Source organism: Plecotus auritus (genome assembly GCF_963455305.1).
Source record: "Plecotus auritus genome assembly, chromosome: 7".
Taxonomy (NCBI): Eukaryota; Metazoa; Chordata; class Mammalia; order Chiroptera; family Vespertilionidae; genus Plecotus; species Plecotus auritus.
The window spans coordinates 71,645,378-71,659,370 of record NC_137774.1 but is presented as its reverse complement, the minus strand read 5'-3'; the positions used below and the strand labels follow the sequence as shown (position 1 = coordinate 71,659,370).

At 55.3% G+C, this 13,993-nt stretch overlaps 1 protein-coding gene across 2 annotated transcripts; it reads left to right on the top strand.

Annotated features, from left to right (window-relative positions):
• Window positions 1-388: 388 nt before the first annotated feature.
• LOC308253810 (testisin-like) lies at window positions 389-13,265 on the top strand. Of its 2 annotated transcripts, XM_080679568.1 has the most exons (12): window positions 389-548; window positions 1,037-1,199; window positions 1,713-1,990; window positions 3,611-3,777; window positions 4,699-4,798; window positions 6,984-7,130; window positions 7,215-7,244; window positions 7,334-7,360; window positions 7,567-7,732; window positions 9,018-9,301; window positions 12,519-12,673; window positions 12,938-13,265. In XM_080679568.1, exons 1-12 carry the CDS (start codon window positions 437-439, stop codon window positions 13,175-13,177), a joined length of 1,869 nt encoding a protein of 622 aa, XP_080535694.1. In that variant the 5' UTR covers window positions 389-436; the 3' UTR covers window positions 13,178-13,265. The 2 variants fall into 2 exon arrangements, with proteins under 2 accessions (XP_080535694.1, XP_080535695.1); XM_080679569.1 differs by lacking the exon at window positions 1,037-1,199 and having other exon boundaries at window positions 390-548; window positions 12,938-13,264.
• Window positions 13,266-13,993: the final 728 nt, after the last annotated feature.

Here is a 13,993-nt window from a genome sequence, read left to right as displayed (position 1 = left end):
AGTAGATTTACCTGGCTTTGCCACCTGTAGGGCTTTGAGCAAATCCTTCAAACATCAGAGTCTTAGTTCCTCTGCTGTAGGAAGGGTTCATAGTAGCTCTCGGGAAATCAGGCAAGAGGCGTGTGGCATGGTTGGCAGAGTGCCAGCACACAGTAAGTGACCCATAGGGGGCAGGAGAGGCTGGGGCTGTGATGCCAGGGCCTGGGCAGAGGAGGGAAGGCCCGAGGGTCTTTCCAAGGATGTGGCAGAAGCCAGGGTCCCTGTGCCCAGGAGCACTGTAAGGGCCGAAGGCCTGAGGACGTGGAGTGGAGGTGTCAGCTCCACCCCAGGGCGGGCCCAGAAACCTGGCTGGAGCTGCAGTCATCTTCCCCTTCCTGAGTGTGTCTGAGGACTCTGACCCTGAGAGCCATCCGGGAAGTGGCGGCTGGAAGGAACCATGGAGGTGGCCCACATGGCCATCTTGTTCTCTCTCCTGCAAATCCTCCAAGGAAGCCCCCCAGCTCTCCCATTCAACCTGACAAATGCCAGAGCGACAAACCTTGACTCAGGTAGGACAAATATCAGGGTGGGAAGAAGGCACTGCAGGGGAGAGAGCCTGGGTTTTGCGGGAGACAGATAAAGAGAGGATTATGTAATCCCAGCCCTGCCCTGAGAGCCTTGTACATGGGCAGATCCTCTAAGAAACCTGATCATTGGGGCCACTTCCCCAGACACAGCACCTTCATGGCTTCTATCAAAACCCCAATGCCAGGCGCTGCGTTCAGACCCTCCCTTAGAGCCCCGGCCAAAGTGGTCTGACCTTCCTTGTGCCCACTAAGCTGGACTGAGCAATCCAGGCCCCCAGGTCTCAGTTGCCCCAACTCAGCTGCTGTGCACCTCCCCCCAGGGTCATAAGTCCTCCCGTAAAGAGAGGGTCCTGAATCAGAGGGGACAAGATGTAGGCCACAAGGGGCAGGGATAAAGGAGGGCAGGTCTGTAGGGTGAGGGGAGTGCAGAAGGGACCTCGTATAACCCAGCCCACCGCCTTACCCTGCAGTTTGTGGACGCCCACTCGTATCAGGCCGAATCATGTCGGGGCAGGATGCCCAGCCAGGCCAGTGGCCATGGCAGGTCAGCCTCAGGGAGTATGGACAGCATGTGTGTGGGGGCTCCTTGATCACCAAGGACTGGGTGCTGACTGCAGCCCACTGCTTTGACCGGTGAGCATCTGAGCCCGGGCCAGCTGGGACCTGCCCTTCACCCCTCTCCGACACCTTCTCTTCCCCATCTGAACAGGAGCCGGGGCAGGAGACAGGCCAGGAATGTGTCCTCCTAGGGTCTTACTTATCCACTCAAGATCCCCCCAGTCCCCAGACTTGGCACTGGGGAGAAAGTAGGGGAGGAGACAGACTCAGCACTGACCCTTCCAAGAAAGTGTTCATTTCCCAGAAACCAAAAGTTCGCACATTAGCATGTCCCTTGAAAATCCAAGGTCTCAAGTCCACTACTTGCCAGCTGGGCAGCCTTTGAGCAGGTGACTTCACCTCCCACCAAACAGAGGGAGAATTGGGCACCTTGCAGGGTTGCTTGTGGATTAAACAAGGTGCTTGTCATTGTTGACACACACACACAAATCCTTTTGTAATGTTAGGGCCCTTAAATCAAGGTTGTCCTTAGCCCTTGCCCATGGAACCTGGGCACAGCCTCAAGACCCTCTTGATTTTTGGCCCCAGGAACCAACCACTGCACGCCTATGTTGTGATGCTGGGCACCATCTTCTCCTACCCCCTGATCAGCCAGTTTCCGCACTACCGCTCGGTGGCCCAGTTCATCACCCACCCGAGCTACAAGGATGGGCACAGCAGTGGGGACATCGCCCTGGTACAGCTGACCTCCCCAGTCAACTTCAGTGAACTCATCCTTCCAGTCTGCCTCCCCAAACCTGGAGACCCACTGGGTCATGGCACCTGGTGCTGGGTGACTGGCTGGGGGAATATCAACACGAATCAAGGTAAGGACATCCAGAGCTGGTGGCGGGCGACGGGGGGTGGGGATTGTGGAGTGGATCCGTCATGACTCAGCGGAGGCTGCTCCTGACATGCTCCCTAGGGGCAGCTGCACCTGCCACCACCCTCACTCAGGCTGGACATGGAACCTGCACTTGTTTTTTTTTGTTTGTTTGTTTGTTTGTTTTTAAATATATTTTATTGATATTTTACAGAGAGGAAGGGAGAGGGATAGAGAGCTAGAAACATCGATGAGAGAGAAACATCGATCAGCTGCCTCCTGCACACCTCCCACTGGGGATGTGCCCACAACCAAGGTACATGCCCCTGACCGGAATCGAACCCGGGACCCTTGAGTCCACAGGCCGACGCTCTATCCACTGAGCCAAACCGGTTTCGGCGAACCTGCACTTGTTGGCATAGCCCCTGCCAATGGCAGCCCACCACCCCAGACCCGCATCTTGGGCTTCCCTAATCCATCATCCCAGCCTCCAATAACCAAAGGATTAATGCCAGGCCCAGCAGAGGGGCTGGGCCAGAGTCTGACCGCCTGGCCTCACTCTGGCTGAGTGACCTGCATCACTGAGCCTTGCCAGGTTGTGGTTTCCTCCTCTGGCAAGTGGAGATATCCAAAGTGCCAACCTCATGCGGTCCATGTGAGGGATACATGGAATGACTTTAGGCATTGCCAGCAGGGCCAAGCAAGAGTGAGTTCTCAGTACTTATCAGCAACTATCACCACCGTGGTCATCATCACGTTTGTAATGTCACCTTGGATTAGTGTCCTGGGGCTACCGTAACAAATGACCACAACTTGGGTGGCTTAAATCAACAGGAATTCATTCTCGCCCAGTTATTGAGGCCAATAATCTGAAGGCAAGGTGTCGCAGGGCCTCCCTCCCTTCAGAAGCTCTAGGGGAGGCTACTTCCTGCCTCTTCCAGCTTCTGGTGGCTCCTTGGTTGGTGGCTGCATCACTGCGCTCTCTGCCTCTGTCTTCTCACAGCCATCTCTGTGTGTGTCTCCCTGTGTCTCCTCCTTTTCTGTCAGATACAAGGACACTCTCACCCTAATCCAGTCTGACCTCATCCTAACTAATTATATCTGCAAAGCCTCTATTTCCAAACAAGGTCGCATTCTGAGGTTTGAGGTGGACATGAAGTTTTAAGGGACATGATTCAACCCATTTTTGACCTGACCCTTGGAAAGCCCAGAGGAGTAGGGCCATTGGTGGAAGTGGCTTGACTACAGTCCACGGCCAGAGCCAGGCCCTGAAACCAGGTCTCAGCTCTTGCCCAAGCCCCTACTGTGTGTCCATCCCACGCTCCTGCCCGGGCACTGGGAGGGAGGCTGAGGGGCCCGCCACACCTCTGTGCACGCCCTGCTTCCGGGAGGAAGAGACCATGTCTTCCTGGTGTTTTGAGTGGTAAACACAGGCTCACCTTGCCACACTGGCATGTCCATTGGGGCGTCCTGAGCACAAATGCAGGTTCCTGTTCCTCAGGGAACAGAGGAGCAACACACAGAAATGACTTCTTGTCATCAGTCCATCGAAGTGTGGGCAAGCCAGCGGGAGCCAGTAGGCCATAGTGTCCCCTCTGAGCTCTGCTTTCTGCTCCCTCCCCAGCGCTCCCTCCACCCTTCACTCTTCAGGAGCTGCAGCTGCCCCTCATTGACACCCAGACCTGTGACGCCTACTACCACGAGAATTCCATCATCCCCAGCCAGGAGCCCATCATCCTGAAGGACATGCTGTGTGCTGGCTTTGAGGGGGGCCAGAAGGATGCCTGCAAGGTGAGCATGCACCCCCAGTGGGGACCCCAAAGCAGACGAGGGTGACATTTTTTTAAAATACGAGGGTCAATTCAAAAAGAAAAGTTCCTGAACCCTATCTTCCTTTCAAATATCACAAAATATTATCAGAACATGGAACACCTGCAAGTGTGCTTAAGCGAACTGTGACACAGCCCTCTCCCCAAGGCTTTTTCTTTGGGGCCAGAAATGTCTTTCCCCAAAATAACACATGGAGGCTTTAAGCCAATTTTCCTAAGGAGCAGGTTATGCTGAGCCGGGTTGGTCTTGTCTTTCCTTCACTGCTCTTATTAGCAAAACAGACTCTATCGCCCATCGCCTCTTAGTATTGCTTTATCTCAGATTTTTTTTTTTTTCATCAAAAAGAAACAAGCAGTACTGTTAGCAACACAGTTCTCCTCCGAGCCCCTACTCTGAAAAACACAGCTTTATGCAGACTAGAGCCGTGGTTGGCAAACTGCGGCTCGCGAGCCACATGTGGCTCTTTGGCCCCTTAAGTGTGGCTCTTCCACAAAATACCACGGCCTGGGAGAGTCTATTTTGAAGAAGTGGCGTTAGAAGAAGTTTACGTTTAAAAAAGTTGGCTCTCAAAAGAAATTTCAATCGTTGTACTGTTGATATTTGGCTCTGTTGACTAATGAGTTTGCCAACCACTGGTCTAGGGTGTTCCTGCTTGTCCCACCTGCCAGGGATTTTGTCCCCAATTCCTGAACCAGCCAACCCTGCTGCCTTCCACAAATGCCCAGGCCACTGATGCTCTGTGCACCAGATCTCTGTGTACTGAAGAGAGGTTGATGGGCCTGGGGGGCCTGAAAACCTCAATTCCCCTCCCGTGTAAGGAGGGCAGCTGGCCCTGAGCAGTCCAGCTTCCGGCCCTACACTTCTGGATTTCTTTCTCCCCAGGGTGACTCTGGAGGCCCCCTGGTCTGTGACATTGATGGCGTCTGGACCCAGGCAGGAGTAGTGAGCTGGGGGTCTGAATGTGGCCTCTCCAAGAAGCCAGGTGTTTACACCAATGTCAGTGTCTACACTACATGGATTCTCAGCACAATCCAGAGCTCAGCCCCAGATGACAGAAGCTTCTCTCCAAGCCTTGCTGGGATCGTTTCCACTGCCTTGTTGTTGTTTCTGGGACCACTGGGGGGCACCGTCTCCCTGGGGCTTGCCTAACCATGCAGCTCAACCCTCAGACCTTCGTCCTCACATTTCAAACCCATGCTCTCCCTCTGCTCCCTGCCAGGAATGCAGTATGCAAATTCTTACAGGGACTTCTCCCCAAGCCCTCCCCAGAAAGCTGCCTTCCGCCATCCACCAAATCCTTTGTCCTCCAGGGACCTTCTCTGGTCCCTTCCCCTCAGAAGGTTCCCCATTGTAATACCTCACATCTCTTCCTCTTCAGACCTCCCATGTGTCCCCCATAGGCACTAAGCTGCTCTCTCACCCTCCCTGCCAGGCTGGGCTCCACTCCCCGACCCCCGCCTCCCCGCCCTTCCCCAGGAACAGAGCCTAGTGTTTCCTGCTTCTCGCCCACCCTCCAAGGCTGAGTCCCAGCATGCACCTCGGCTCAGGGATTCCTTTGGGGGTTTCTGGGACTCTTTGGAATGGAGGTTTCCAGCCCCCAGTGCTGGGCTGGTCCCGTTGTAGGCATGTGTGTCTGAAAGGCAATAAAGATGATCTGGCAGAGGGCCATAACTACAGCAGGTGTCCTGCCATGCCTCGGGACCTGGAAGGGTGTATGTGAAAGGATCTCCCAGAAGCTCTGAGAGGTGCACATTACTATTATTTCCATTTTTCAGATGGGGAAAATGAGGGCTGCAAGCTGCAGGGCTTGCCTGAGTCCACTCTCCCCAGCAGCCCTGTCCCTAGGCTCAGTGGGTGGCAGAGCAACACATCCGGGAGGTCCTGGGGTCAGAGCAGGGAGTCAATCCCAGGGTCATGAGTAGACCTGGGGGATTCAATCAGTGTCATGGGCAGACCTGGGGTTCCGGGAGTCAGGGGCAAGGCTGAGCGTGAATCCACATCACCCTGGGCATGAATGGCAAAGGCTCCGGCCAGGCTGAGCTTGCTCTCCATCTCTCCAGGGAAGCCTGGGAACTGGCTGTAGATATGCCAGCTGGCATCTGGAGGAGGGAGCACAGGGCTGGGACCTCAGACCTAGGCGGGTGTGTGAATGCGGGTCCCTGTGGACAACTTTAGAGGGCAGAAGAGACAGCAGGAGGGAAGGGCAGGTTGAAACCCTTTGGATGGGAGCTTCAGCCTCTGTCCCAGGACCCCTCGGACCCCTCAACCTAAGCCTGATTCTCACACGCATGGCTGGAGTGGTCACACACACCCTTCAACAGCTCTCACCACCTCTGGGGCAACATGCCAAGGACCCTCTACCCTCTATGGCCCTGCCTTGGAGTCCGTGGGCACTCCGGTTGGGGCGCTGCTGCTGGTGCAGCTGTTGGTGGGAGTGCTGCTTGGAGGGACTCCCAAAAGCCAGTGCTGAGTAACTCATCATCGTGAATTCCACAGTGTCTCTGGTGGTGTTCTGGGCATAGAGAGCTATCAGGCAGGCACAGCCTTCCTGGGACCCCCATGCGGCGTCACTGGTCACAGGGACACTGGGATGGACAACCACTGGGGTAACTCTCGCTCCCATGTTGGTGATTTCCTTACCCCCAGCACCCCAGGAATGTGTTTGAAAGATCCTTTCCCCTTTCAAGATTTAATCCAGAGGAGGAGGAGAAGGAGAGGGGCGGAGGCCTGCCACCAGGGGCCAGCCTGGGCAGGCGGGCACTAGCCTGTGTGCCTCAGGGAGAGACAAGGCCCAGGGCCATCATTTCCCAAAGCAAGTCTTGTGAAGGATCTCCCCTCCCTCGACCAGCCTAACCACCCTGCCCTGGCAGGCCTCAGTGAAGACTGTTAGTGCTTTCACGGAGTCCTGGCCGTGGGCCAGGTCCTTGCTCCTTCCTAGGAGTGGGCAGCAAGCAGGGCAGCCGGGACCCCAGAGTTGCAGACAAGAAGGGGGTCGTTTCGGTGCATTGGTTCCTAGGCCATATCAAGGGGGTGTGGTTGACCCAGCCCCAGGAGAAACTCAAAGCTGGGCGCTATAAGGTCAGAAAGGTCAGATATTCCCCAAAGCCCTTTGACCCAGAAAGGTCAAGCTTGGAGAAGGTGGCAGCCAGGGTTCCCGTCTCCCCCAGGGGGCGCCTCAGCCAGGCCCTGGAGCAGCCAGAAGCAGAGGGGGCGCCAAACGGCGGGAGAGGAGGCCATGGGCGCTCCGGTCGCGGTCGCGGGCTCGGTGCTGCTGCTGGTGCAGCTGTTGGTGCGAGTTGAACTCGACATGCTGGGTGAGATGCCGGCGACCTAGGGGTGGTGGGGCAGGATGGGGAGCAAGGAGACCGAGGGTAGCTCACCTTCTCGCCTCCCCTCAGGGTGGCCGGAACAAGAAACGCTGTTTCCAGGTAAGGCGCCCAGAACGCTCGCTTCCCTACTCAGTCCGCCTGGGTTAGAGTGCAAAGAGCGCCTCATCTTTTCCTCTCTCTCGCCCCAGGTTTCGAGAACTCGTCGTTGCTCGCATGTAACTGATGGGCCCCTGGGGGGAGGGGCGGGCGCCTGCAGACCAAGTTGGGGGAGGGTCCCCAGCGTCCTCTTCTCCCTCAGCTGCGTGACCCCAAGATGCGCGCGGTTTTCTGGGAAGCCCCTTCCCTTCGCGCTCCCGGGTGGCCGGGTGGGCAGATGGGCCTGTCTCCTGCAGCTCAGTCCAATTCGGTCTGTCCATCCCAGGGCCATGTGGCCGACGGGCCGTAGGGACACGTGTGGTGGGCGGAAAGGACGCGACGATTGGGCGCTGGCCCTGGCAGGGCAGCCTGCGCCTATGGGGTTACCACTCCTGTGGAGCGAGCCTGCTCAACCGGCGCTGGGTGCTCTCGGCAGCGCACTGCTTTGAAAGGTGAGCCCAGGGGTTGTGGTTCGGTGAACCGGACCCTGTGTCTGCACCACCCTTTTTGTATAGGACGTGCCCCTCGTGTTCTTCTGAACCCCAGGCCCCTGCAGATGGTGGCCCTGCAGGGAACTCTTCAGTTTTTCCCCAGAAGGGTCTTCCAGAATATTCCCGTGCACATTTGTGTGTCTTGTTCTTTTCTTTTTCTTGTTCTCTTCTCCCCAAATGGCATTACTCCCACCTCCCAGTGGAGGTATGCCACAGGTGGGAGGAATGAGCAAGGTGGGTGAATGAGCACAGAACCTGCCCTGTGGCAACAGTGGCCCCAGAGGCTGTTTTGTTTTCATCCTCACCTGAGGACATTTCCCATTGATTTTTAGGGAGAGAGAGGGAAAGACAGAGAGAAACATCGATGTGAGAGAAACACATTGATTGGTTACCTCCTGCAAGAGCCCCGACCGGGGCCCAGCCTGGGAGAAGCCTGCAACCAAGGTATGTGCCCTTGACCGGAATGGAACCCGGGACCAACACTCTGTCCACAGAACCAAACCAGCTAGAGCCCTGGAAGCTATTCTGACTCCACGCTGCTGAGTGTCCCACTTGGGCATCTGTGCATCTGCTCATTCTTGTTTTAGGCTGGCTCTGAGAGGTAACAGGCTGGTTGAGTGACTGGCCAGATCACTCCTGCCCCATCACCACCCCCAAGTCCCCAGTTTCTGGGATTTGGGTTGCAACCTCTCTGGACAACCTCTCACCACTCATTTTTTATTTTAATGTTTTTATTGATTTCAGAGAGAGGAAGGGAGAGGGATAGAAACATCAATTATTAGAGCGAATCATTGATCGGCTGCCTCCTGTACACCCCCCACTGGAGATCAAGCCTGCAACCCAGGCATGTGCCCTGGCTGGAAATCGAACCATGACTCCTGGTTCTATATAGGTCTCCAGGGGTCCTCAAACTTTTTAAACAGGGGGCCAGTTCACTGTTCCTCAGACCATTGGAGGGCCGGACTATAGTTTTAAAAAAAAAACTATAAACAAATTCCTATGCGCACTGCGGGCCCGGGACGAGTCGGCTGCTAAGCAGGACAGGCAGCGGCACTCGGCGGGCCGGGTAAATGTCCTCGGCGGGCCGCATGTGGCCCGCGGGCCGTAGTTTGAGGACGCCTGGAGCCTATGCTCAACCACGGAGCCACAGCGGCTGAGCTCACCACTCTTGTGAGCAGGCCCCAGGTGTGCTCAGGTAGCTAACCCTCTGGTAAGGCTTCCTGACTGCTCTCTCCTCTCTTGCCAGGAACACTAACCCCGGTACATGGACAGTCCAGTTTGGTGAGCTGTCTGCCGCGCCATCTATCTGGAACCTGCAGGCCTACCGCAACCGTTACCAGGTGGAGCAGATCATTATGAACCCCAGGTACCTGGGGGCTTCAGCCTATGACATTGCCATGCTGAGGCTGACCTCGCCTGTCACCTACACTAAGTACATCCAGCCCATCTGTGTCCTCGCCTCTTCCGATGAGTTCCAGAACCGGACTGACTGCTGGGTGACCGGCTGGGGGGACATCCAAGAAAATGAGGGTGAGGCTGGGGACAGGTGGGGGGTCTAGGGCAGGGGAGCAGGGGCATGATCCTCCACCCCCTGGTCCAGCTGCATCAGCTGGGCCCCTCTGTGGGCCTGGCCAGCATTCTCTCCACACCTGCTGTGCACTCCTCCTCCCCCTGAAAGGGCAGGACTTTCTGTGCCCACTCAGTTCCCTCTTCCTCCCAGAGACTGAGCCAGAAGCTAGTGGTGAGAGGGAAGCCAGCTTGGCCCAGGTTATCCTCCCACGTGCAGGGGTGTTAGGGGTGGGAGGGTGTAACTATTTCTCTCTTTTCCACGTCCAGCACGACTAGAGAGCGGTCCGTTCCTGAGTAGGGATGGCTGGGGGTTGAGAAAATGAAAGAAAGAGACAGACACAGAGATGGAAGGAAAAAACTAGGGCCGGGTGAGACCACTGTCCTCTGACAGGGACAGGGACAGGGACAGTGACCCCGAGCCAATACAGCCTGTTTATTTTATACAGCAAAAAACAGGAAGTTTTACTAAAAGTCAAGTCAAAGGAGATTATGTGCATTCTTGGGTGGGCCTGAGTTGTATTCATTCCTGGTGCTTGGCTGGATTTAAATAACAAAACCCAACCCCTGGCACCTGGGCTGAAGGTCAAGCTGACAACACGCTTGCCTTTTGGCAAAGCGTGTTTCCAGGACATGGCTTTGCCAACGCCACTGGATTCAGCTGACAATAATTAAAGAAATGCCCATGTGCCTTCCCAGGCGCTCTCTACAGGAGGGCCTGTCAGAAAGGCCCCAGCCTGGTGCTCACCCCTCCCCCAGCCATCCAACCTCCCCACTCTGTCTCCTCCATACCTTCTTTATCTATCCACATTGGCCTGCTCTCCTGGAATGCTGAGCCCATTTCTCTATCCTCATGATGTCAAGCTATCCTCCAACCTTGACTCTGCAGGAGGTCTTTGAGTCAGTATGAGCCACCACCTGCTTATCTCTCACCATGAATCCCCTAAAACCGCTGGGCACAGCCCCCCAAGGTGCCCTGCGATATGGGAGGCATAGGCCCTCCACCTGGACTGCCCCTTACACTGCTCCCTGGCCTGGCCCATTCCTGCCTCACCCTTAACAATAGTAATAATAACAGAGGAAGCTCCTGCCTGCACACTGTGCCGGGCACTGTTCTAGGCTCTAAGGACTCAGGAGTGAGCAGAGTGCCGTCTATCTTCCTTCAGGAGCTTACCTGCAAATGAGGCTGGGAATATTTATACCTACTTTACAGATGAGCAAGCTGACAAGGGTATGGAAATTGCCCAAGACCCCAGAAGGGGTCATTGGAGCAGCCAGGGCTCTCTCTGTATGGTCACACATCTGGAATTGGCAAAGGGGATAGAGAAGTCAACACTAGGCTTGCCCCCCTCTAGAGTTGGGGTCCTTTCCTTTCCTGTAGAAGGGGCTGGATAAAGTGCCTCTGCCTGGCCCCAGAGGGCTGCAGGGAGGCCCAGCTAGGCAGACTGTTCCCTCCTTCCCTGGCCCAAGGCCGACAGGTAATCACATCCAGCCCGAGGCTCCACCTTATTCTCTCACAGGTGGCAGGTGACTTGTGGAGCCCCCTGCCTGATGTGAACCTTAGCTCTGCCATGTGCTACCTGGAAGACCTGCTGCAGTCTTTTCGCTGCAAGGATTCAGGAATCTGGAGGAGGGCTACACATAAATGGAGACTAGACAAGAAATATAAATTTGGAAGGCATGGGGAACCAGGCGGAAACCAGCTCTCTAGTGAAGTCGGCTCCCCGAATCTCTGGACCCACTGCTTTTTATTAACACACAAGAGGCCTGGTGCACGAAATTTGTGCACTTAAGGCGGGATCCCTCAGCCTGGCCTGCGCCCTCTTGCAGTTCGGGAGCCCTGGGGGGATGTCCAACTGATGGCTTAGGGACATCCTTAGCATTGCCACGGAGGCGGGAGAGGCTCCCACCACTGCCGCTGTACTCGCCAGTCCGGCTTCTGGCTGAGCAGCACTCCCCCTGTGGGAGCACACTGACCACCAGGGGGAGCTCCTGCATTGAGTGTCTGCCCCTGGTGGTCAGTGGGCATCATAGTGACTGGTCATTCCACCATTCGGTCATTTGCATATTAGCCTTTTATTATATAGGATTTTGCCCTTTAGCAAAGCAGATATACACATCAAAGGTAAGGTTTTGGTAAACAATAAAGGATTATCAGGTTAGGGTAGTGGTCGGCAAACTCATTAGTCAACAGAGCCAAATATCAACAGTACAATGATTGAAATTTCTTTTGAGAGCCAACTTTTTTAAACGTAAACTTCTTCTAATGCCACTTCTTCAAAATAGACTCGCCCAGGCCGTGGTATTTTGTGGAAGAGCCACACTCAAGGGGCCAAAGAGCCGCATGTGGCTCGCGAGCCGCAGTTTGCCGACCACTGGGTTAGGGGAATTGCCCTCAGCTGTTTGGCAGTAGGTAATAATATGCAGCTCTTTAGCCCTGCTGAAGATGTCCATCAGCCTTCTGACAACTTCTCACATTTATTATGCTAACTACTGTCCTTAGCCTCCAGCAAGGCCTTGTGTAAGCACTTCATCTAACTGTGCCTCAACCTCCTCACCTGTACAATGGAGTAACAGTAGTTCCCACCTCATAGGGTGGCTCTGAGGTTTAAAAGCATTCATACCAAGGGGTAGCAGAGTGCCTGGCAGATGGAAGGCTCTGCTGACACATCAGTTTTTGGTGTTATTGTGGTCATGATCCTCTGCAGGAAAAGGTAATGATCCCAGCCCGGATTTAGGAATTGGATAGACTGGCTTCATGTCAGGCTCTGCCATTTCTTGGTGCATCTTTCTTAAAAGTGGGTCATGACTGCGCTGCAGCCTGGGGGTGCTATGGGAGCTCTTGGCTCAGGCCCTGAAATGCATTAATCCTAAAACATCTCAGCTGCGTTACCCCCTCCCCCGTGGATGCTAAGGTCTCTCTTCACTGCTGTCATCTGCATGTTGCATGTAGGGAAACCGGGAGCAGCTGTAACGGCTTGTCCAGTTATTGGGTCCTTCTGTGATATTGCTCATCACCCATGAGGTGCTGGAAGCTAGGCAGGAGTGGAGGACTCATCAAGGCACTATGGATACCCCAGGGACCCTGCCCCCGCCCGGTAACCCACACCATTCCTTCCAACCAGGTGGCAGAGGAGAGTCTCAGGATGCTCTCTTTAGCTGTCTTTCAACTCCTCTGTAGATCTGCCGGCTCCCTACACCCTCCAGGAAGTGGAGGTCGGCATCATAAACACCACCATATGTGACTACATGTACACACAGCCTTCTTACCGCTACAACATCTGGGGAGACATGATTTGTGCTGGCGATGCTCAAGGCGGCAGGGACGCCTGCTTCGTGAGTGTCCCTCCCCACCCCAACCAGAGCCTTCTGGGCCCTAGTCTCTCACCAACCCAGCCCCTGGCCTGAGAGGCACCTGCATCAAACTGAGGAGTTGAGACTATGGCCTCCTTTTGCACATGCAGAAACTTGGGCACTTCCTGGGGGAGGAGAGGATTTGTACCCAGTTTTCCCAGCTCTACAGCCCCTCCTGCTCTCCCTACCTCTCTGCTAACCCCTCCTGCCCCGCCCCTGGCCCTGCTCATCCATTCTGCTCCCCAGGGTGACTCAGGCGGACCCTTGGCCTGCGAAAAGAAAGGGCTGTGGTATCAGGTTGGAGTCGTGAGCTGGGGAGTGGGCTGTGGTAGGCCTAACCGACCCGGTGTCTACACCAACGTCAGTACTCACTTCAAATGGATGCAGATGCTGATAGCCCGTAGCAGCATTCACAGGCCATCCCCCTGGCTGGTGCTGCTGCTCCTTCTCCTTCTCTGGACTGCCCTGTTCCTGCAGCCAGCCTGAGCCCAACAGAGCCCCTGAGAGGCAGGGCCATCTGCTGCATCAGGCCCAGTCTCCTGTCCTGTTTCTAATAAACACATTTGCATGTTCTAGTGGCTGCCGAACATTCTGTGGACTCCAGGTGGCTTCCTGGACACGCTCATGGTCACTCATGTCCTGTCCACCCCAAGACCACTCCCTAACTCCTAAATCTCTCTCCACCCACCTATATTATTACAGGTTTGGGTTGCAAACAGCAGAACACGCTCAGGTTAGTTCAATCAGAAAGATAATTTATGGAAGGACATTAGTAGCACCAGGGTACCTGGGCGCCGGAAGACCGGAGTGGGGTATTGTGGAGGAAACACCCCCAAACACCCCAATGCTCATGCTTGTGGCCCCATCACACAGATGTCAGGTGCTCCTGGTCTTAATGCGGTTCCCCAAATGCTGACCTGGGACCAGGGCTGGGGTGCAGGTAGTTTATTTGGGAGGTGATACCAAAAAGCTCTAGTGGGAAGTGGGGAAACCAAGGCAGAAAGAGAGGAACCCAGTGACATTTGCCCGAAAGAAGAAGTTGCTGTGTGAGCAGCTGAGGCACAGTCCCGTGGGAGCCCGCTGAGAAACCACAGGGAATGTGCCCCCACTTGGGCCCCAGGGGGACGAGGATGCTGGGTGTGGGCACTTCTCTCCTGACCACCATGGGATTCTGCTGATGAGACTAAATGAAAGGCGTGAGATGGGAGATTTTTCTGGATTATGCGGGTGAGCCCCGCATAAAAGTGTCCTTCAAACTGGAAGGAGTCAGAAGAGGAAGTCCGAGCAATGTGATAGGAAAAG